Here is a 24,846-nt window from a genome sequence, read left to right as displayed (position 1 = left end):
AATTTAATAAAGCAGGTAGAAGTAAATCACTACATTTGACTTGAAACTAAAGAATCTGTAATTTGTAGCATGTTTTCTGACTGCTTGAACCACCATGTTCTTTATCTTGTGACTTATGTATCTCTAATTCTCTGTCATATCATCTTACTAGCTTCTATGGAGCTCATCTTACGTTGATCTGTGTGTGTTCGACATTCCTGACAATAATTCCCCATGTATCCTCCTTCTGCAGATAGGCACCAAAACTTGTATGTCATATATTTGTGCAGTTCATGCTTTTTTTTCAGTCTTAATTGATCTTTCAATGTTGTTTTTAGCATCTTCTGGATGAATATTGCAAAAATTAGTTATAAAATGATAGTGATACATCCTATATGATGACTTCATTAGACCTGGACTGATATGTAGGAAGTTCTAAAATTTATAGAAAACTTTTTTACGAAGTTCAAGACACTCTATATCTAGATTGTCATTGATAGTAAAAGATTCATATGGCTTGTATAAGAGAAATTCAGGACAGGATATATCAGATTTGATATAGCTGAACTTTGTGAATTTGTCGTTACACACACTGTGCCAGTGATTGTCAATTTGTGTGGGCTCCATTACGGGGTTCCTTATTTACTGACATATGGATAAATCTTAGAGTCTTGTCTTCGTAAAGATATTCTGAGAGAGCAGAGCAAGTATAATATGATTGCTATGATTTTCTAATCAGAGACAAAAGCATATTTAATCATTTTCCTTCAGATTTAACAAAGTGAATATTCTTTGGAAGGATGTTTTCTTTGAACAAAGGTTTGGATTAAATGGTGTTGCATTTGTTTTTACCTGCTATATGAGCATCTCTGCTTACTAGTGAACAAGATTAACCTTAGTTGTGAAAACTTGACTGTTTACTGCTTCATTTTAACATTTAAGGCTATGTGTGTTTCAGTTTGTCTGTTACTTGTGTTGCATGTGGACAACATGGGTACTCTGGCGCTTTTGGAAGCCTTTCTTTCTCCAAGGGGTTTTCAGTTGTGTAGGGAATTTCCTATTGAAGATCAATTCCGATCATAGGAAACCTGCTAGGAAATGCTTCGCTGCTTGGTTGGAGTTAATCATAATGGATTTCATTTGTAGAGGAAGTCAATGTAGTGGCATCTTTTACTACACTTTATCTTATTCATGCATGGTGTAATTATAATGGTGTAATTGTCATTTGAATAAATGAAAATAGCAATCTCAAATTTCTGAATCTGGTAAGATTGCATTTTATTACTCTGATTGGATGGCTTTTTTCCCCTCTTTTTTTTAGAGATTTATTTTATTTTTATTTGAATGGCAGAGAAGGAGAGACAAGAGAGATCTTCCATTTTCTGCTTCACTCTCCAGAAGGCTGCAATAGTTCAAGATGGGCCAGTCTGAAGCCAGAAGTGAGGAGCTTCTTCCAGGTCTCCCACACCGCTGCTCAGTCCATCTTGCACTGCTTTCCTGGGCCGTTAGTAGGGAGCTCGAGTGGAAGGAGAGCAGCAGGACTCAAACTGGCACCCGTATGGGAAGCTGGTGCTTCAGGTGGAGACTTAACCTACTACACCACGGTGCTAGTCCCAGCTTTTTCTTATGTAATTTATTTACTTACTTGGAAGGTGGAGTTACAGAGAAAGGAGACTCCAAGAGGTAGATCCTACATGCACTGGCTTATTTCCCAAACGACTGGCCACAGCTGGGCAGGTCTGAGGCCAGGTGTCAGGATTTCCTCTTAGTCTTTCATGTGGATACAGAGAGAGGCCCAAGCCCCTGGGCCGTTTGTAATGCTCTCCAGGTACACCAGCCGTGAGCTGGATTGGAAGTGTTAACAGCTGGGACCTGAACGTGTGCCTATGTGGGGATGGATTGAAAGAGGAGAAGCTTTGATTCTGATATGGGATACTGGTATCCTAAGCCATAGCTTAATTCACTGTGCCACAAGGCCAGGTCCTATGGTTTGGGGTTATGTGACCAGAATTGAAAAAACTGAGAGGAGTAATAGAAAGGAACATTTATTTTGCCTTATAGTTTTGGGGTTTATAGTTTGAGATTGAGTGAGCCAGTGGTTTGGGTATAAGCTGAAGTCATGGTGACATGGTCAGTTCAGAAAGAAAGGACCATGTTCATTCATGTGGTGACTTCTTTTTTTTTTTTTTTTTTTTTTTAAGATTTATTTTTATTACAAAGTCAAATATACAGAGAGGAGGAGAGACGGATAGGAAGATCTTCCGTCTGATTGTTCACTCCCCAAGTGAGCCACAACGGGCCGGTGCGCGCTGATCCGAAGCCGGGAACCAGGAACCTCTTCCAGGTCTCCCACGCGGGTGCAGGGTCCCAATGCATTGGGTCTTCCTCGACTGCTTTCCCAGGCCACAAGCAGGGAGCTGGATGGGAAGTGGAGCTGCCGGGATTAGAACCGGCGCCCATATGGGATCCCGGGGCTTTCAAGGCGAGGACTTTAGCCGCTAGGCCATGCCGCTGGGCCCAATTAAATTATTTTTAACCAAATTTGGAAGTTACTGTATTTTCCCTCTCCACTCCATATGTAAAATTTGAATATGTGCAAATAACTTAAATGTTTTGGTTCTTATTTGTTTATTAAATTCTTATTAAGCACCATATCTATGTCTTGTATCAGGCTAGATTTTGGAAATATCCTATTGCATACAGTTAGCGCAGTGGATTGGCAGGGCTGACATCCTGTGTGTTTGTTGGTTCATGTCCTGGCTGCTTTACTTCTGACCCAGCTCCCTGCTTATGGTCTAGGAAGGCAGTAGAGGATGGTTCAAGTCCTTGGGTCCCTGTACCCATGGGGGAGACCTGGAGGAGGCTCCTGACTCCTGGATTTAAATTAGCTCAGCTCTGCTCATTGCAGCCATTTGGGCAGTGAACCAGTGCATAGAAGATCTTTCTCTTTCTCCATCTCTCTTTAAAACTTTCCTTTCAAATAGAAATATGTATGTATGTGTGAATACATATCAATATATTTTTTAAAAGAACTATCTTTATGATACTTACAGTTTAGGCACATGGCTTTTTTTTTTTTTTTTTGCAAAGATTTACTTATTTTTATTGGCAAATCAGATATACAGAGGAGGAAAGACAGAGAGGAAGATATTTTGTCCACTGATTCACTCCACCAAGTGACCACAATGGCTGGAGCTTAGCCGATCTGAAGCCAGGAGCCCTAAGTCTCTTCCGGGTCTTGCATGCGGGTGCAGGGTCCCAAGGCTTTGAGCCATCCTTGACTGCTTTCCCAGACCAGAAACAGGGAGCTGGTTGGGAAGCAGGGCCGCTGGGATTAGAACTGGTGCCCATAGAGGGTTCAGGCATGTTCAAGATGAGGACCTTAACCATTATGTGCTGGGCCCCATCCTGGCACTTTTACGGTAAGGACTTTAGTTGCTAGGACACCGTGGTGGGCCCTTGTTCCGGCCAGCAGAGCCAGTAACGTGGACACAGCCAAGGTCTGGGGATGAAGCACAGACAGGAGATCAGAGATGGTGGAAGCCTCTCCTACACCTCTCTGTATTACTCCTTATATACTCTTTCCCCCAAGTCCCTTTAACAGAACAATAGGATGCTAATGAGTCTGATTAGACCAGGTGCTTTTAGCCGATGCCCAATTCCTGAGTGCTCTGCTTAACCAGTGCTAATCAACTCCTTAGCCCACAACAGGCCCCAGGCGCATATCTTTCATCAAAGTATCCCTTTCTGCCCCCTCTTACTGCACTAACAGAACTAGTGTTATTGGCAAAGTGAGTTTTTTTGTAATTCATTTTTTAAAGATATGTTTATTTTACTTGCTGAATTTACAAAGCGAGAGGAAGAGACAGAGAGAAAGAGAAGAGAGAAGTTTTTCATCTGCTGGTTCATTCTCCAAATGACTGTCACAGTCAATGGATGGCTTTTTTACGGAGTAAGCTTGCTTGGTTTTATGGCTCCAGTGGTTATATTCTGTGTCCTTGTTCATCTTCCGGTTCTCATTTGTTGCTGGTCATGAGCGGTATTGGTGATTCTGTTCCTTTAACAATGTAGAGGAGAAAAAAAGGTTAGGGAACCTCAAAATAAATTACTTTAATATGCCCTTCTACTTCTGTGATTTGCATTTGAAAAAATATCCTTGAGTTTTATTAGATGGAGGAAGATAATTGAGTAAAGGAATGGCAGTGTCCTTTGAGCAGTTTTGTGGTTGTGAATAGGGTATATGTATGTATATTGCTGCCTGAGTGCTGAGATAGTGATATCAATTCATTGATAATGGTAAGAAATAGATGAATTGATTTTGAATGATTTCCTGATACTTAAAACCATTCTTTCCTACATTATTAAGCTTGATGAAAAACTGAATAATTGCAATATATTATGATTACTTTCTATTTTCTTTAAGATCAATTTATTTCTTATTCGAAAGGCATATTTTTACAGAGACAGGAGGGACAGAAAGAGAGCTTTCCACCTGCAGGTTCACATCCCAAATAGCCGCAATGGCCAGAGCTGAGGCGATCTGAAGCTGGGAGCCAGGAGCTTCTTCTGAGTGTTACATTGGGTGCGGGAGCCCAAGGATTTGCACCATTCTCAGCTGCTTTCCCAGGTTGTAAGTAGGGAGCTGGATCAGAAATGGAGCATGTGGGACATGATGTGGCACCCAGATGGAACGCCAGCACCACATCTGTACTAGCCCCTTCTTTTCCAATTTTTAGAAGTTTTTTTTTTTTTTTCATTTGACATGCAGATATATGAGGGTTGGAGTGTGGTGCAGATGAGAGAGAGAGGGAGAGAGAGAGAGAATATGAGAATGAGAATCTTCCACCCTCTGGTTTATTCCCCAAAGGGCCACAGTGATCACAGGAACTTATTCTCCAATTTGGGTAGCAAAGGTAGACGTAGTTGGACCCCCCTCCTCTACTGGTTTCCCAGGTGCATTAGCAGGGAGCTGGGTCAGTAGTGGGTCAGTTGATCCTGGAACTGTTGTGCATATGGGATGTTGGCCTTGCAGGTGGTGCCTTTCTGAGTGTGAAGTTGTGATGGGGAGTAATTTACATCCCTTGATGCTTTCTGTCACTGTTGAAATGTATCAGTGGTCTGATACCCATAACATTTTTATTGTTTTTTATTTTACTGTTTCTCAAAATTTATTTTGTTTTATTTAAAAGTCAGAGTCATAGAGAGAAAGTGGCAGAGAGAGAGCTCTTCCATCCACTGGTTCACTTCCCACATGGCCACAATAGAGCTGTCAACCTAAGCTAGTAGCCAAGAGCCTGTGGGTACAAGGGCTGTCATGTGGGTGCCAGAGTCTAAGAACCTGACACATCCTCTGTTGCTTTCCCGGGTGATGAGCAGGGAGCTGGAATTGAAATGGAGCAGCTGGGACTCAAACCAGTGCATGTATGGGCATAGGATTAGTTTGCTAAGCCACTGTATCAGCCCTGAGAAATTTGTTGATAATCAGTAATGATGGAAAGTGAACTGGACCTGTTTTACATTGGATTCAGACATTATATACAATCTGAAAAAAAAAAGTAGAACCAATTTAACTAATGCTCTGGCTAAGACAGGAGCAACTGTAACTGGGAAATAGCTTTCTTGTAGGAAAGATCGTGAAGGTTTCCTGGGAAGAGATGCGATGGGACTGAATTCTTATGATTGCAGTCTTTGGGGAACCAGCAGAAGCGGCTGCGGTAGAGCTGTGTTTTTCCTCCTTCCCTCGCAGTTGCTCACAAAGCTCTTTTGTGAACAGATACTTATCCTTCAGGTGGAGGAGCCTTATATTTGCCAGTTTTTCGAGAAGCGATTCTGGATGTATGAACTGTGAAGAGGCACATGCCATTGCCTGTGTACATGTGCATGACGAGGGAACTGAGCCTCTGGTGTGAGACACATATACACACACACACACCCACACACACACACGAACACAAACACGCACACCCACACACACACACGAACACAAACAAGCATGTATGGATGTGCTTTTTTTTCCCTTTTTCTGACTATGTGTGACCTAAAGCAGGGATTACAAGCTGGTGGAGTGTGGCAATAACCAGACATCGAATGAAAGTTGTTTAGTTATGCTAATCCTTTTTTCTTAATTCAGCAGGATTAATTTCATTAGCGTCAAGGAGCAGGACATATGGTTGAGCTTTTGCTTTCAGTGGATTGCCTAGTTACAGTGGATGCATTTAAGTTTTGCATATGTGGTTACTGGCGTTAAATGCAACTGAGTTAATATTAACTATATTTAATTAGCTATGTTTAATTAACTTATTGTCCTTATAAATATCAAGCAAATAGCACATGGATGTCTTCAAGATTATCATGTCATTTTTACTTGAGCTATTGAATGATCAGTTTTCCTAATTACAAATTCCCATGAAATGTAGTATTTTTTTTATAGGATATTGTCATTTTAAACCTTATTGTTAAGTTCACAGTAAAAATTTCAAGGTAGAAATGAGCATTCCCACATTCCCTACAACGAATTTAAAGATTTTGAAAGTAACACAATGATGAAATAAATAAAAATGTTTTAAAAAAACAGTGGGTTTTGAATTAAAATATTTTGAAAGTTACACTGTTTTCAGAAAAAAGTTTGGAGAAACAGAACTTTGGTATAATATCCAGTTCATTAATCATAATATTTTAATGGTTAAAAAGGTGATGACTCAAGTTTTCTTAAAAGCAAAATCTGAAACCAACCAACCACAAAGCGAAAAACCTACAACCAAAAGTAGCTGCAGAGTGCTGAAGTGCTATGAAAATGTGGAGTGGTTCCAGGCTGTGACTAGCCACCCCTTTGCTAAGTGGCTTATAGGTCCTGGATTGTTACTTCCATCCCTTTAAATTTGGTTGGCAGGACATTGAAATAGAGAGTTTGTAAGTTTGATTTCCTTCCATTCAATATCTAAAGGATATGAATGATTGGTTTTTTAAATCACAGTTCACTTAAGTGAAGCTTAGTGCAGATTTTTTTTATAACATCACTGATGAGTAGATGTCTTTAGAATAGCAGATGAAAAGTTACAAACCTGAAATTTTTATTTATGTTTAAAATTTTAGGTATGCTATACCCCCGGAGCATGGAAAACGACTTGAAAGACTAGCTCAAGGTAAAATTCACTTTCCTTTTTTTTTTTTTTAAACTGTGACAGCTTCTTTGTTTTTGAGGTGTTTAACATTGTAGTTCGATACTCTTGGTTTTATTATTTTCAGGTAACTGGTATGTAAAGGTTACATTAACCGAACAATTAAAATTTATTGTGAAAATTTTTTTCTTCTCATAATATCATAGCTATTTTTGTTGGCTGCTTAATATTTTTTCAAGTGACTTCAGTTACTCTGTTTTCAAAGATTATTTTTGCTTCTATATAACGTATTCAATATAATTATACCAGCAGTGGTTTTTTTGCTGTTAAGTGATGCTCTTTCAAAGTGTACTGCTGCTGTGTGTCGGGGTGTAGGTGTTTTACACTGCTCTTATGCTTCTGTATTGTTTCCCCACAGAGTTGGGCTTTATCACCTCTCGTACCCATTTCTGTGACCTGCAGCCTGGGACTCCCTTTATGAAATGAATGCCCCTGGTGGCTCAATGCACATGAGATTGTGTGCCTTTTTGGATAAGCAAAATGAAACTTTACCTCAGCTTGATTTCTTACTTTTAATCTACTTCTCCATCTTTGAATGGGTCAGAATGAAGAGTTGTTCTGGCAGCTCTGTAGCGATGGTTTCATCTTGCACCTACTTGTGAGTCAGAAGTGCTAGACTACTTTATACTTTATTTCTTTCTTAAAAATTGGACAGGCAGCCCTGCTCTTATTTGTTTACACGTGGGGAAAGGGACTCAAATCCAGTCCCTGCCATCCTTGTCTTCTGTTTTGCTAGCCACTCTTACCAAAGAAGTTTTAAGCTAGTCGTGACTTATTTCTAGGAGAAAGTGAAGTTATTACTTGAGTGGACAATTGAGAAGCAAGATGATTTGTTCTTTTCCAAGATCGACTACTCAGTGAACAATGTCCTTTTAATCTGGTGCGAAGCTAAATACCACTGAGCTAGCTCATTTTAGGAAAGAAATTCTGATTCTGCAATCTAAATGCTTTCATTTTCTGGTGCAATGGGGACATTGGGAAACTATGTATTTTGCTTTAACAGTTCTGATTAGAAATTCTTAGTGGCATCCAAAAATTTAACATTTCTCCGATTTATAGAAGAATATTAGAACAGTTAAAATATCTTACTTGTAAGAAGGATTAATAGAATTCTGGCAGGCTAGTAAGTATAAAGCCCCATTAAAAAATATTTATTTATTTTTATTGGAAAGTTGGATATACAGAGAGGAAGAGAGACAAAGATCTTCCCTCCGCTGATTCACTCCCAAGCGGCTGCAATGGCTGGAGCTGAGCCATTCTGAAACCAGGAGCCAGGAGCCTCTTCTGGGTCTCCCACATGGGTGTAGGGTCCCAAGGCTTTGGGCCATCCTCAACTGCTTTCCCAGGCCACAGGCAGGGAGCTGGATGGGAAGTGAGGCAGCGGGGTTAGAACCGGCACCTATATGGAATCCTAGTGCACTCAAGGCGAGCACTTTAGCCACTAGGCTATCTCACCAGGCCCAAAGCCTCATTTTTTTTTTTAAATGCAATATATTATAGTAATGATTGCAATGTAGTTTTATGCTTGAACTTTGCTAGGGACTAATGTTGTGAATATTATGTTGAATGAGTTCTGAATCTGGATAATAGATGAGAGCAGGGCTTAGAAGATGATTTCCATAATCCTTAAATACGTAGGCAGTGAGCTTTGTGATAAAACTGTATGCTGAACTCTACTGTTCTGTGTATAATTGTTCTGCCATTTTTTATTAATGTCACCATCAGAGTACTTTGAAAATTAAGCTCAGACTAAGCTCTACAGTGTTGAATTACACACTCAGATTTCTGACGTAAACTGTCTATTAACACTTAGAAGTAAACTGTTTTGAAGATGATATTACAGGAAAATGGGTGCCATCTATCTGATCAGTAAGAGTGTAATAAATCCCAAGGATGAAAAGGACCTTAAATTTAATCGCATGCTTATTCAAAATTATTTTTATTGTATTATTTTGAGAATTGAATCAGGAAAAAATATCAGGTAGTGGAGGATTTGTATCTGCCAACCAGATGCCAGCCAGATCAACTGAATCCTGCTAAATAATTAACATGATAAAATAAGGCAGTGTGATGGAGCCTGATAGAATGTCTAGGCTACGGCAGCATTTGATACATTTGGTACAAAGTAGGCTTGGATATTTTCCATTGTCTTGTCTGCACATAATAATCATCACACTTGCCTTTTATGCATGAATGCTTTCATCTTAGTTTCTATTGAAATCTTGATTGACTGTGGCACCTACAGATATTTTATCTGAAAGATATTAGGCCTGTGTCTAATAAAGCCAGGAGTTTGATTTTGCCCTTCAGATGGTTTCTCATTTATACAGGAGTTTTTCAATATTATGTAGACATAAATGTAATAAAAGAATCTCAAGTGAATTGTTGTAATTTTTATGCTTGTTTTGTTCATCTGTAATGCCTATTTCATTCTTCTAATTTGTACTCTGATACAGTTGAATCACAAAATATATAGGAGAATAGAGCTATAATGTTAAATCATGAATGACAGTTTGGGAGATTTTCAGTTTTTAAATGTCTAAATCTCATCTATTTTAGACAAAGACAATAACTGCTATTGTATTAAGTTAAGCAAAAGTATAGATTAGAGTGGGAAAGTAAAAATTTTCATGAGTGTTCCATTTGTATCTTAGTGTAAATAAAATGCTGTAATTTTGAAAAATTGAAACTGACTTACATTGGTGAAAACTATGGTTATTTGAAATAAAAACTCATGTGATCTAGCAGTTTGGGCAACAGTGAATGATTAGCAGTAGTATCGCTTTAAGCAACGGAAGAGTGGAAGTGAATTGATTTTTTTTTTGTTTTAAATGATTATATTTACTTGAGAATCATTACATTGATTTTATCACCGTAGTAAACAGAAAGCACTGTTCAGCCAGAGACCAGAAGAATTATGATTGGCTTAGTTGGTGGTTATGTGCCTGTGGGTATATGCCTTAAGATCAGAGAATCTTAACCTGCTACTCAGGAATCTGTGTGTAAGGAACAAGTACAGGCCTGTGGTAGGATGCAGGTGGTAATGCTGTGGCCTGCCTGAGATTATATTCCAAATAGAGCAAGCATGTGGATATCTGGCAAGCTGTTTTCAAACAGCCTAAGAGAGTTTTCCATCCAAAAAGCTAGGAGTTGCAGGGCTAAAATTAATAAAAGGATGGTAAGAGATATTAAGTTGTGGTACGTTTGTAAACATTCTAAATGGTCTGTTTTTATATTTCTCTCTTGGAATTAGGAAAAATCCACTTTTGTTAGCTTTCATAATAGTAAGAATTATTCCCTTAAACATTGTTTAGCTGATAGTCTGATAATATTACGTTAAGATGTTTTTTGGGGGGTGGGTATTTAGCGTATTGGTTAATATGCTGGAAAAATTCCTGTTATCTCACACCTTAGTGCTGGTGTTCAGTACTTAACTCTGTCTCCTGACTTTAGAATTTCTGGCAAGGTAGATTTTTGAAGGCAGCAGTGTTGGTTTGAGAAATTAGGTCCCTGCCAGTCATAGGAGGCCTGGATTTGGTTTCTTCCTTCAGCCCTTGCCCAGCTACAGCCATTGTGGGAGTGGAAAGCGAATCATCTTTCTTGATCTGTTTCTCCTTTTTTTTTTAATAGATTGATCAATAAATAATGGAAAAATCTGGTTTTGAAAGGCTTAGAAATAAAACACTCTGGAGTATAAATAATTAAGTTTGCATGGAAGTCATAAAAAGTGAAGTCCAGTGATATGTCCTATGCCTTCATGCCCAACTTGTGCCTTAGGCATAGATTAATGAAAGGTATCTCAGGGTGTATTTATTTGTATTTTATTATTGGCTAGATTCCCTCATAATTTGATATCAGTGATGTCACTGTGTTTAAATATTTTTGATATTTTATAGAGCAATATTCTTGATAGTTCTGAGACACGGCATGAAAAATGGGGAGGATTAACTGAGGAAGAGAATGCCAGCTTTCAGGGACACAGGGATTTTTTTTTTTAAGATTTTATTTTTTATTTTTATTACAAAGTCAGATATATAGAGAGGAGGAGAGACAGAGAGGAAGATCTTCCGTCCGATGATTCGCTCCCCAGGTGGGTGCAACGGCCGGTGCTGTGCCGATCCGAAGCCGGGAACCAGGAACCTCTACCAGGTCTCCCACACGGGTGCAGGATCCCACAGCATTGGGTTGTTCTTTCCCAGGCCACAAGCAGGGAGCTGGATGGGAAGTAGAGCTGCTGGGATTAGGACCGGCGCCCATATAGGATCCCGGGGCATTCAAGGTGAGGACTTTAGCCGGTAGGCCACTGCCGTGGGGCCTAAGACAGGGATTTTTATGGAGCAAAGTGGAAGGTTTCTGTTATTTGGGGATGGATGTGGGGAAGGAGAGATGAGATTGAATTAGGCAGATTCTGATCCCCTTGCCCTGAATGTGTTTGATTCCAGTGTGCTTTCCCTGGCAATTCTGGTGACCTGTGTCTGTGTTTTCTGTAGGAAACATCATGTGAGGAAAATGTGAGATGATAAAATGGTGTTAGGAATGTGGTAAAATGCCATGTGTGTTCTAGCCCACAAATTTGCTCCATTAGGTGGAGATTTTTACTGTCAATTTTATACCAGCTAGCTTGAAGTGTAAAAACTTTGCCTTTAGAATATATCCAGAACACTTGTTCTATGAGAAACCAACATGCACTCCTATGTTCATAGCAGCACAATCAGTAATTGCAAAAACATGGAAGCAGCCAAAATGCCCATCAACAGAGGATTGGATAAGAAAGCTATGGTTCATCTACTCCATGGAATACTACTCAGCTATTAAAAAAAACAAAATGCAGTTCTTTGTGGCCAAATGGGCCAAACTGGAAACCATAATGCTAAGGGAAATGAGCCAATCCCAAAAGGTTAAATACCACATGTTTGCCTTAATTTAAGATGATATGATGTTAAGTATAACATGTTATGTTTTGAATGTTATATGTTGTGTATAAACTAAAATTGAAGTATAGGTGAGGTGGTCACAGAAGGTGGCTGGGAACCCGCATTTACTTTTAACATATTGGTTACTCATTACTATGTCAATTAATTCCATAATGATGTAAATTTTTGCTGATGGTATGTTGGAGCTTTCAATTGACTGGGATGATGCTCTGCTGGCTCTGTCATCAGACCAGAGAGGGTATACCTAAGAAGCCGTTGAACTTGACGGGACAATAAGATGCTGGACTCTATGTTTGGTATATGCTTGCAATGGGGAAATCTCAACTGAACTTGAGCTGTGGTTATGCAACAAGGTGGAGGAATCCACCATGGTGGGAGGGTTTGGGGAGGGGTGGGGAGAACCCAAGTATCTATGTAATTGTGTCACATAATACAATGTAATTACTGAAGTTAAACAATAAGTAATTAAAAAAAAAAAAAGCAAAAGGCAGACATCAAAAGATAAAAAAAAAAAAAAAAAAAAACTTTGCCTTTACATAGTTAACGTTGTGTTCAGGAGGTAAAACCAGGCAGATAGTCCAGTCCTTTTCAATCTTTAGATCAATATAAGATTTTCTATAGTTCCTATAGAGCTCTAGCAGTGGAGTTGATTGGTATGTTATGGGACATTTATGATTAGGGCAGAGGAAAGTTCTGGAAGCTTTTCTATCCCAGCAGTGAGTAACCCATTAAGAAAAGAGGCCAACTGTGGCATGAATCTGTGTTGTCAGTCTTGCAAGCAAGAGTATAGATAGGTCAAAGTTACTAGGTTTCTCTTATCATGTATGACATTGGCTCTGGTTAGAAATAAGCTTTACGCAGAAGTTCATGTGTAGATCAGATGCATCTATTTCTGAAAGGATCTCTCACAGAAGCAACTGATCTGTATTCTCTTTATGTTAATATCCAAAGTATTTATTTTTGTGTTGATTATGTATTGTTTCTCACTTTGTTTTTCTTTCCTGATTTTAAATGGAGAGAGAGAGAGAAATCATCTACCCCTTAATTCATTCCTCAGTGAACCACGATAGGGCTTTGCTAGGCTGAAGCCAGTTGGGCTCTTCCATGCACCTGGTGGGAACCTATGTGTTTGAGCCATTACTGGTTGCTTCCAAGGGTGTGCATTAGCAGGAAGCAAGAATTGGAAATGGAGCCAGGACCTCACAAGCATGCGTATACATAGACATCCTAATTGCCATCCTTATGGCTTCTCCATATGCCTGTCCTGGTTATTTGTTTTTATACCTCATGTTAATCTTATAAATATTGAAAAACTGCAGAAAAGACCCAGTAAATGCATAATTAAATTTAATTAGTGAAATTGTGTTAATATCGTTTGCTAGCGTGGAACTGAAGATATATAATGCATCTCTTTTTTTCCTCGTTTGCTCCTTTCCCCCACTATTCTTGTCTGAATGGCTAATATATACTGTCAGCTTCCCCAGATTAATGTTCACATATGCGTAACAAATCACTACGAGGCTGGTGTTGTAGTCCAATGGAGTAAGCTGCTGCCTGTGATGTTGGCATCCCATATGAATACCAGTTCAAGTACCAGCTGCTTTACTTCTCAATCCAGTTCCCTGCTAGTGGCCTAGGAAGGCAACAAAAGATGGTCCATGTGTTTGGTCCCTTATACTCATGTGAGAAACCCAGAAGATTTGGCTATGATATCAGTTTGACCATTGAGATCATGTGGAGAATGAACATAGAGGTGGAAGATTGGTATCTCTCTCTCTAATTCTGCCTCTCAAATATGTTAATGAATCTTTAAAAGAATCACCAAAGTTTGATTTTATTTACCTTTATTTATTAAAGTTTAATTAATTTATTTTATTATTCCATCATAAAGTTCCGTAGGCACCATGATTTTCTTTCGCCTCCCCAGATCCCTTCCTCTCCACTAATTTTCCCCGTGTCATTACAATAGTATATTGTAATGTTCATCATTCTGCTGTTGAAGTGTATCCTGACATTGTAGGCATGGACAAAAGCAGAGAGTCCAGCATTCTATTGTCGAGATACATTCAGTAGATTCACTGGGAGTCCCTCTTTGAGTTGAAAGTAGAGATGCTCACTGCCTTGTATCTTCACACTGTATGTGATAGTTTCTATTAATTGGTATCTTTTCTATGAGAATTGATTGAATATGTTTCTTACACAAGTGACTTCAAAACTGGTTATTGTGAAGGACGTTGGAGAGAAAAAGTAAGTGAGTGAGAGAGAATGAAAGAGAGCTTTTTTATCATTCTCTTTGCTCCTCAAATGTTTTAGTATCAGACTGGGCCATATGGAAGACAGGAACAAGGAACTCAATCTATGACTCTTCCATGAGTGACAAATACTGCAAATACTTGAGGTGTCATCTGCTTTCTCATTCAGTGTGCATGGGAGGAGGACTCATTCCCAGGTGTTCTGACATGGCATGTCGGTGTCCCAGGTAGCATCCCAACTGACATGCGTAAGATGGCTTCTTCTAAATAAGTTGTGTTTAAAAAAGGAACCTCAAGGAATACACACATATGTACACATACAAAATTGATTGAAGATGCATAATGAACTTGCAAAAGTTTTCACCCGTACTTGATTGTCTCTGTAACTGATAGTATTTGGAAAACTCTGGTGATTGTCTTAACATGAGTTTTAGTTAAATAACATATTTTCTTTTGCAATTTTATTTTTATAAGGTGAACAATTTTATGCATTTCAGAATACAGGCTTATGAGCAAAGCAATGCTTTAACCTTCCTTCCTCCTCTCTTGATTTGTTTACAGTTTTATTTTATTGTCTTGAGACAGTGTTTTATGTCTGGTTGTTTTACCTGCTTACTATTTGTTGGATTGTTGTTACCTAATGGAGAATGAAACCTTTGATTGTTAAGGCAACTCATGACATTGTAAACAATTTTCTTTAAAAAAGTTAGTTGGTATCTTTTCTATGAGAGTTGATTAAATATATTTCCTATACAAGTGACTTCAAAGCTGAGTATTGTGAAAAACACTGTTAGGAAGGACAGCTCTGCCTTAAAAATATTATACTATGTACTATTATAATTTATAATGATGTTAAATAATAGAATTATAATTTAATAGAGATTAGTATTCTGGTTTTTGTGTTGCTTGTGAGCTAAATGAAGTAAGTAAGGGCATAAGAGTATGAATGTTGCCAGGCAGATATTTTGACAGACGGATCTTTTTAAGGCAAATGCTTTGTACATCATTGATATTGTTTATGAGGTATTTTTAAAAAACATAATTATGTTACCATGTTATAAATTCTCAGCCAATACGAAGTTCTTAACACACTACAAATTATTTTCCTTGAGTGATTTTTCCAGTTTAAATTAACTTATGACCAGCCACCTCAGTGTTGAGGTCCTGACTACAAATCCATATCAAAATAAAACTAAATTGACTTTTCTTTCTTCATTGATTTTAATTTAGACCTAATTCTTTTAGTTCTATACAAAGTTACAGATTTGAACAGTTTGATATCCATTTGAATTGTTGTATTAAAATGGGTGTGTTTTTCATGTGCATATGGACCTTATTGTTTGTGTGTAGAACTTAACACCTTATTGTCTAGACCTGGCCATTCTGTTAGTGTGGCCCTTTTTCTCTATCCAGTAATGACTTACAAACACACACACACACACACATACACACACACACATTTTAATGTTAACCATAAACAGTAGACTGCACCAAATGGTTATAGGGGTAAGCAGTACATTTTATTCCTATTGACATTGTAGGGTATGATAGTATTTCTGCTATTGCTATAGGTATATATTTTTCTGTATCCCCCTGTCTTCTCTAGCTTCTTAAGATATAGGTGCGGATGTTCAGGCAAAATGTACTACCTTTTGTCAGTGGTTCCTTTTATCCCACAAACTCTCTTGGCTTTCGGGTTTGTTTTTATTTCAAACAGTTGGGCCTTTCTTTACTACTTTTCCCAGGCTATTAGCAGAAAGTTGTCAGAAGTGCAGTAGTTGGTACTTGAACCAGTGCCAATATGGGATTTTGGTAGGGGAGGCAACAGCTTTCTTTGCCACGCCACAGTGCCAAGTCCCATATTTATTATTTTATTTATTTATTTATTGGGCTGTGACTTATCCCATGCTGCCATTGCAGCATCAGTAAAGGCTTATTTATTAAAAGGTAATCATGGGGAATGCTTCTATGTGATTAAAACAATGATTAGTTGTTTTCATGAGAGCTAGACAGTTCTTCATCAGATGGATCACATTCCTGCTTTAGTTTTACATAGTGAACCATGAAGGTAAATTACTCATTTCTAGCCATTTTTCCTTTGCTTTTGGTCACAAAAGAAATGCTCAGTACAAGTGGGTTTTCTTTCTGTGCTGGTCACACATGTCACACGTGTGTTCTAATGTGTGCTCTGCCATCTGTGCCCTCCCTCTGTGATTCTCCTCTGTTTTTCATGCTTGTTTTCTGTCCTTGTCTTCTTGCTTCCCTCATCTTTTCCACGTGGCTGTCTTTGTCTCAGGGAGGAAGGGACTAGCAGGCCATTAAGCATGTTCATTTTCATTTTCCTTTAGATTGCATCACTGAGTTAATGAGAGTCAGCCTGAGACAGAACTGCTGGATTGAAGTCAGTGATGAAGAAAACTGACTGTGTCTTGGTGCATAATATACTGTCGAATGAAAGGGTTGCTGCATGGTTGGCTTCCTCATTTAAAAGCCTCCTCAAAACACTTCTATACAGACTGGTGAGGCAGGCTCCAAACATTTGGTGGGTGTTGGCCAGGAAGTTGACTCAGGAAATTAGTAGCAGTTTTAATCTGATTTGGAAGAGACAAAGAAATGTGGGAAACTGCTCTGTGTGTACATATGTCAGATATTAGAATAAGTACTTCTGGAATGGTTCATTCTAGGAGTTTAAAATGAGGGATTCTTTTACTAAAATTCAATTTAGTAGGATTCAACTTTGAGCTGGCATCCTATTTCAGAGTACTGATTTGGGTCCCTCCCAGGGGTTGGGCTACTGATTAGCTCCGTACTAGTGCAGCTGTTACTGTACTTGGAGCCCTGCCACACACAAGGGAGATGCAGATGCGATTCTGAGCTCCTGGCTTTTTGGCCATTTGGGGAGTGAGTCAGGATGGAAGATTTCTTTCTTTTTACAGTTCTCCCCCATCATGCCACCTTTCAAATCAGCCAACCAATCAATCAAAAAGCACATCTACTCTTTTAATCTCTGCTTACTATTTGTTTATCAGATATTTAGTAGGTTGAATACAAACGTGTTACCAATGACATTCTCAAAGTTAGCACATTTGTATGCTAAAAAATGATCAGTATTTGAAGATATATTCATATATTTTTTAATTTTTAGGGCTTTGGCTCCAACAGAGTTTTGTGTGAGGATTTTTGGCATTTGTCCATCTTACACAAAAGTATGGTAAATGCTCCAAAAGTTAAAAATATAATCAACTGCCTGAAATTTTAACTGATTGGACACAGTGCTGATTATCTGTATTGTTTCTATTTAGGTTTTTTTCCAAGTAGTTCTCAAGGGTGTGATGCATTTCTTCGCCACAAGATGACACTTATTTCTCCTTCAGTATTGAAGAAATATGGCATTCCCTTTGACAAGGTATTTTAGTTTTACTCTTTCACACATTCACTTTCGTGTGTAGGACTGTATTTACGGTGAATTTAACATAGACTAATGTATCTTTGACTTCAAGTAGCATATTTATGTCAGGGACAGAGGCATTTTAATTTATGTTTCATAATATCAATTATTTGTTTAAAGGTTTTTTAAAAAGATTTTATTTGTTTTCATTGGATAGTCAGATTTGCAGAGACAAGCAGAGACAGAGAGAAAGATCTTCCATCCACTGGTTCACTCCCCAAGTAGTCGCAACAGCTGGAGCTGAGCCAATCCAAAGCCTGGAGCCAGGAGCTTCTTCCAGGTCTCGCGCATGGGTGTAGGGTCCCAGGGGTTTGGTGTATCTTCAACTGCTTTCACGGGGCTCAAACAGGGAGCTGGATGGGAAACGGGGCAGCTGGAACATGACCCAGTGCCCATATGGGATCCTGGTGATTACAAGGCGAGGACTTTAGCTGCTAGACGACTACTGCACTCAGCCACAATTACTTATCTAAAACCTAATTTGAAGTTGTTTTTATTTCAGGATATATTTTTAAAGATTTAAAGATTCCATATTATAGTTCGCTTATAATAATTTTGAAAATAGTATGTGTGCACATCCTACAAAATGAGAGGTAACTCTCTGTTGTGGAGTAGCTTATGTATATGGGATCTGTTTTAAAACTGATCCAGAGTGATTGTTAGTGTCTATCTTGGTTAGAACTGGTGATTGTAGAAGCCTTATGTAGCTTCTGAACACACTGAGACATACTGCAATTGAGATTTCATAATGAATATAATTGCCCGATGATTTAATAATCAGATATTTCTTCTTTGGGGTGTTTCTGAAGATTAAGAGTGTAAAACTCAGCAGATACCAGATCTTACATTCTTTGTGTCTATGGGTAGTTTTTGGGTCAGAATAGTTAGAGAACTAGAGTATTTTTATGGGAAGAAGCTGTAGTGGGGAAAAATAGCTTTTGACTAGATAATAAAGACTCAAGTTCAGGAGGAGTAAGTGCTTCGTTACTCGTGGTTACTTACATTAAAAAATAGCTCCTCTTACTGTTCTATGTATTATTCAAGCTTCCTTCCCATAATCCCTGCTGTTTTTCATCGCTGAAGCTTTTCCCTGGTGACTGCATCTTCCTTCTCATGTTGCTAATCCTGTGTCCTTAGTGTGGCTTTTTTTTTTTTTGTCTTAATGTGGTTCTTATTTTGGAGCAATGTGTGTCTGTGTTCAACGTTGAAGTTTTCCAAGTGCCAAGAATTGCTCTTCAGCCTGCTTGGAGTCTCTGTGCAGTATCCAGGCTTGAGAGGAGTCTGCTCTGACCATTGACTTAAGCACATAACGTTGCCTGTGGAAACTATGATGCCTGTGTGCAGGTGGGCAGTATTGATGACTGGGAGCAAGAGTTGCTGGCAGTCTGTAGCACTGTTCAAGGGTGCATGCTGTCCCCTGTGAGGGGCCATTGCTCCATGCTGGCTTGTGTCACATCAGAGACTGGTGGTTTTTTGTTTGTTTTGTTTTGTTTAGTTTTTTTGAAGTAGTTGTCACAGTTACATTAAACACCTCTGATGGGTATTAAAAGCAAGAGGTCAAGGCTTGGACTAGTGTCCCTGAAGACAGAAAAACCTTTTCCTTGGTTTTAGTGCTGGAGTTAGGTGTGTTACTGCTGGTCTTCAGAGAGAAAACCTATGGAAAGGAGAGAACCTGCCTCATTTCTTGCAGAGTAATGTTTTGGCGCTTAAATCTCTCTTTTAGTAATTGGGGAGATGGAGGCAGGTTCCTTTCCCTTTGGTTTTGACCTGCAACTCTCCCTAACATATGTATAGGCTCTCACCTCATCTTTATGACATAGAATTCTAGGATTTGAATGAACTGGTCCCCGTGTAGGATGCCAGTGCCACTGGGCAGAGGATTAGTATGTTGCGCCACTGCACCGGTCCCTCTAACGGACTTTGCACAGGCCGTGTTATATAGTGTCACACTCTTTCTTCCTCAGCCCTCTCACTTTGGGTAAGCATTTTTCACTGGGAATGCATTTTGTATTCTCTCAGCACATTCACACACAGTCGGGAGTTTGTGTGTATTTGTGTGTGTGTGTGTGTAAAATCCTTGTAGCCAGCAGTTAATGTCTACTTTTGGATTGTATACACTTCCAGTCTCTTTCATGGTATATGTGATAACCATGAAACCTGCCTCCGTCTCTCCAATTACTAAAAAAAAGCTTTAAGTGCCAAACCTTTACTCTGCAAAAAATGATGCTTCTAGTGCAGTGACTTTCCTCTATATTGTCCATGTTCTTTCGTGCCAGTTTGTCACCATGAAGGCAGTGTATTAGCCTTAGATTGTCCCTAAGTGGAAATAACCTGTTTATGAAATTGACTGAACCCTGAAGTGTGAAGTTCCAGTCCAAGCAACATGTTGTTTTTTAAAACATTGCCAGACAGTATTTTCTTTGTAGGAAACACAAGCCTTGTAGGCAGAATTCAGTAGAACAGTATTGGTTGTTTCCTCAGTCCAGTAGCACAACTATAGTTGAGCAATTGTGAATTTTGGTTTATCACATGTTGCAAGAAGTATCTAATTAGTGAGATTCAGTGACTCCAGGGAAGCAGAGAGTGGGCCTGTAGTGGGTGAGGCTCAGAACAATGGAAACAGAACTGGGCTGAGCCCTGGTAATTCCATATCTGCCTGGCCAGGGGCGGCTAGGCTGCTACTCTTTGTGGTAGGACTCAGGATTTCCTGAGGCTCGGATTGTGTTGATAAGATTTAGTATTTTAGGCAGGGAGGACACTTGCTTTACTCTTAGGATTTTGGGGAAATGAAATTCTCTTCTTTCTCATGCTCTCATGTTTTCTTCCTTTTGTAGCTCATATTTTGTGTTACTTTGCAGATTATAAAAAATGACCTTGTGTCTAAGAAGTAGGAACTGGATAAATGCATTTCTTATATTGACTGACATGTCTTTGCAAGTTATTTTAACTACATTTAAAAAAAAATACTTACTCATCGTGTATATTTATTTCTTTGAAGAAAACTTGTACAATTAAATGGAATATAGTAAATTGTTTTCCTGAGTGTTATGAAAGAATAACTTAATAATTTCTCCAATGAGAAATCATAACTTATCCAGCAGTTTGCCAAAGTTTTGTGTGTCTTATTTAAAATCATTATTTATGAGGGTTTTTATGCATAACTTCAGTAAAGCAGATTACTGAAATATTCATACGTGGGAATGTTCAGTCATAGCTAGTATGAGTAAATGAAAGAGTACTGAAGCATTTGTTAAAATAAGGTGAGTACTTTTAATTGTACATTAAGTGATTGAGCTAAGTGCCAGAAAGTCATTCTGCTTAGAAAAGTGTCCTAAAAATTTCCTGAAAATAGACGATTTCAGGTTTTAGTGAAGATTCTGGAGGAACGTATCTTATATTGCTATTGCAGTGATATTATGGCTTTTTTTTATTTAAAAGAAATATATTTTAATTTGAATAAAAATTTGAGAAGTTTCATTACTGAAGAATATTGTGAATTCTTCATTTGCAGATCACCCAGGAGGCCGGGGAATTTATGATCACTTTCCCTTATGGCTACCATGCTGGTTTTAATCATGGTTTCAATTGTGCAGAATCTACAAACTTCGCTACTGTCAGATGGATTGACTACGGGAAGCTTGCGAAATTGGTAAGTTATGCCTCAAACGTAAAATATAAATTAAATATGTGTTTTTGTTGTTATAGTGGGAGCATCTAAGAACATGTGCAGCACTGAATTTTTTTCTGCATTAACAATATGTGCCTCTCAACCACAGTAATTCATTTCAGGCTAAGTATATTAGTTTTTCATGGGCCACATGACCACTTGTAACACATTTTTTCCTGTTTTGAGATTAATGTGGAGCAATTCAACCTTGATATAACTTTATGCAATGGATATATGTTTTCTCTTAAGCACAACAGCTGATTTTTGGCAAGAGTTTTCATTGACTCCATATTGTTCTTGAATCTCTCTTAGCTGACAGACTGAAGTCTCTCGTTATTGGAGTTCAGTCCCTGGATTACAAAATGATTCTTTATAGAAGAAATTGTCTCATAATATTGTAGGGAGAAGTTGAGGGAAAATGTTAAGAAGGAATGATTTTTCTTTACCCTTATTGCAGAAATAGATTTCCTGAAAGTAATAATGCAACATGTTAAATTTGCTATAAAATTTTTATCTCTTGATCAGTATATTTAATTAAGTAACCATACTGTGTATTTTTATTTATAAGCACCAACTTTTATTCAATTTAATGACATTCCCCTTGGCACTAAATGGAAGACAATATCTTCAAAGTGGTGGTGATTTCTCTTAGGTTTACTGCTTTCCCAAGAGCTTCTAAGGCAAAGGTGCAGGGTAATACTTATGTAATGCAGACTTCAGAACTAATTCATGGTACTGACCTAGATGGGATACCTCTACCTCTTTTCAAGAGAAGCTGAAATGCTGTGAGTGTTGGAGTTGTTATTTCTCATTTCTACCATTTTGGGTGGAAATGGAGGGGCAGGAGACAGGTGGTGGACTTTGGGAAGTCTCAGCTGACAGAGCCCCTCGGAGCTGTGGCATTGTAAGGAGTGGTGGGCTGAGACAGAACACAAGGCCTGGAGGGGCAGCATTTTTACTCCAGTGGACCAGGCAATATTAGAAATGTCATTTATTGTTCATACCTAAGATAGAAATACCTAGGTACTTTATGGACTTGTTTGAGGGCAAATGAGTTTAGATGTGGGTAGTATCCATTGATTCAGTTTTAGTGAGTAGATTAATTGCTTTGTTTGTTTATGGATATTGTATTTGATGTAAGTATTCAATGCATAATGCTGTTTTTCCAGTTAGTGTTGTGATTGGATATGTGAGAGTTATTTTTCAGAGTTATCTCCATGTCTCCCTTCATTTTGGCCAAGGAGTACTTACCCTAAGTATATTAAATTTCTGTTGCTCTTAGAACAGATTTCGACAAATTTAGTGTTTTAAAAAATATCCATTTGTTATCTCAAAGTGCTGTTACCTACAGGCCCACTGTTGGTCTCACAAGTTAGATGTCAAGGTGCTTGCAGGGCTGCATTCCATTCTGGAGGTTTGCTGGGGAGGGGGAACCCCCTTTCCTCTCTCATCAGTTGGTGGAATTCACCTCATTGTTCTTCTAGGACTGACAACCGGTTTCCTTAGTATCAATCAACCATGAGGCTTTGCTTCTAGAATCCTTGCTCTCGTCCTTATGTGGTTCACTACATTTCATAGTAAGCAGTCTGCAAACTCTCTTACATCATATAAAATAACATACTCACACATTTCTGGGATTTGGATGAGGATGTTGGTGAGAGTAGGGTATAACGATGATGCATACCTACTTCAGAAAGTACCAGTCAATCATTGCTGTGGTGATAATGTAGAAATCCACCTTGAGTCATATAACCATTTTTAGTTATTCTGTATTTGAGGAGGAGACTAGACTTCTAAAACATACTGTTGGATTGTTCCACTAAGATCTTAAATTTTGAGCCCGACACGGTGGCCTAGCAGCTAATGTCCTCGCCTTGAATGCGCCAGAATCCCATATGGGCTCCGGTTCTAATGCCAGCTGCCCCACTTCCCATCCAGCTCCCTGCCTGTGGCCTGGGAAAGCAGTTGAGGATGACCCAAAGCCTTGGGACCCTACACCCGTGTGGGAGACCTGGAAGAAGTTCCTGGCTCCTAGCTTCAGATCGGTACAGCCCTGGCCGTTGAGATCACTTGACGGAAGTTCTTTGTCTCTCTGTCTCTCTGTCTCTCTTCCTCTCTGTATATCTGACTTTGCAGTAAAAGTCAGTAAATCTTTAAAAAAAAGATATCCTAAATTTTGTCAATTTATACCATCAACATTAATGTTTCCTTGGCTATTCTCTGTTAATAAGTTGTCTCACAATGTGATGGCATTTTCCTTTAGATTTTGGTGTTTTCTCAATTATTTGATTCATTTCCAAAAAGGCACAGTGATATAGAGAGATAGGCCAAGAAATCTCCTGGTTCACTCTCCAAGTGGCTGTAGTGGCTCAGGCTGTCTCAGGGCCAAGCCACGAGCCAGGAGCTCCATCTGGGTCTCTCATGGGTTTCAAAGTCTGGACGTATGCCATCATCTGATACCTTCCCAGGCACCTTATCGGAGTTGGGACAGAAGTGGAGTTGTAACAACTTGAACCAGTGCTCTGATGTGGGATGCCAGTGTCACTGGCAGCAGCTCGTCTGCAATGCTGGTTCGACATATATGGTTGCTTATACAACATTACCGGATTGTTAGATTTGTGTGTGTAAATGTAATTTTTTTCAACATTCATTAATTGATTTTTTGAAATAAGGGTTAGAGATAGAGGAAGGGAGGGCTGGAAGGAGTGAGAGATAGGGAAATCTTCCATCTCTGTTTCATTCCCCAGTTGGCCGCTGTGGACAGAGCTAAGGCATTCCAAAGCCAGGAGCCAAGAGCTTCTTTCCTTCCACATGAGTGCAGGGTCCCCAGGCTTTGGGCCATTCTCTGTTGCTTTCCCAGGCCACAAACAAGTGGAGCGACTGGGACATGATCTGCTGTCCATATGGGATCCTGGTGTTTGAAGGTTGAGGGTTAGCTAATTGATCCAGTGGGCTTGAGTGATAATTATGTTTTGGTCTGAAAACAACCAAGCTTGAGTTCATTCAAGATCATTCAGTTTTTTTTGTTTGTTTGTTTTGTTTTTGCCTTGGCCTGGGAAAGATAGCTAAATCCACGGCAACGTGGTCCAGAACCAAAGGACTTTATGTTTAGCAAGAAGTCACCTCCAAGTTTAGTGTGTAGTTTCATAGAGGGAAGATTTTCACAGAATAAAGTGGACAGTGATGTTCTAAGTGTCGCGCACCCAGGCTGGGTTCCGGTTTGGTGAGTGCTCAGGGAGGTCCTTCCTTGCAGGAGGCATTTTGTGATGCGTTTGTACAGAGATGAAAGAGATCTTTGTCTTCTCAAGGAGCTTTCATAAAGAACAAAGGAATGTTTAATAAACCTCCATTTGCAAAGCTGAAGTATTAGTAAAACATACTGTCATTT

At 38.9% G+C, this 24,846-nt stretch overlaps 1 protein-coding gene across 8 annotated transcripts in view; it reads left to right on the top strand.

Moving 5' to 3' along the window:
- KDM4C (lysine demethylase 4C) overlaps nucleotides 1-24,846 on the top strand; it is a 325,582-nt gene that overhangs the window by 68,977 nt on the left and 231,759 nt on the right. For 5 of the 8 annotated variants that reach the window (XM_058672446.1, XM_058672439.1, XM_058672441.1 and 2 more), the window contains 3 exons: nucleotides 7,072-7,121; nucleotides 17,646-17,749; nucleotides 21,303-21,440. In XM_058672446.1, coding sequence (XP_058528429.1) covers nucleotides 7,072-7,121; nucleotides 17,646-17,749; nucleotides 21,303-21,440 — 292 coding nt within the window. Of the gene's footprint in view, nucleotides 1-7,071; nucleotides 7,122-16,691; nucleotides 17,349-17,645; nucleotides 17,750-21,302; nucleotides 21,441-24,846 lie in introns of those variants that run through there. The other 3 variants (XR_009246612.1, XM_058672443.1, XM_058672444.1) reach the window with 2 other exon arrangements.

Source organism: Ochotona princeps, chromosome 14 (assembly GCF_030435755.1).
Source record: "Ochotona princeps isolate mOchPri1 chromosome 14, mOchPri1.hap1, whole genome shotgun sequence".
NCBI lineage: Eukaryota > Metazoa > Chordata > Mammalia > Lagomorpha > Ochotonidae > Ochotona > Ochotona princeps.
The sequence above is the reverse complement of the archived record's forward strand: the minus strand, read 5'-3'. Positions and strand labels throughout refer to the sequence as shown.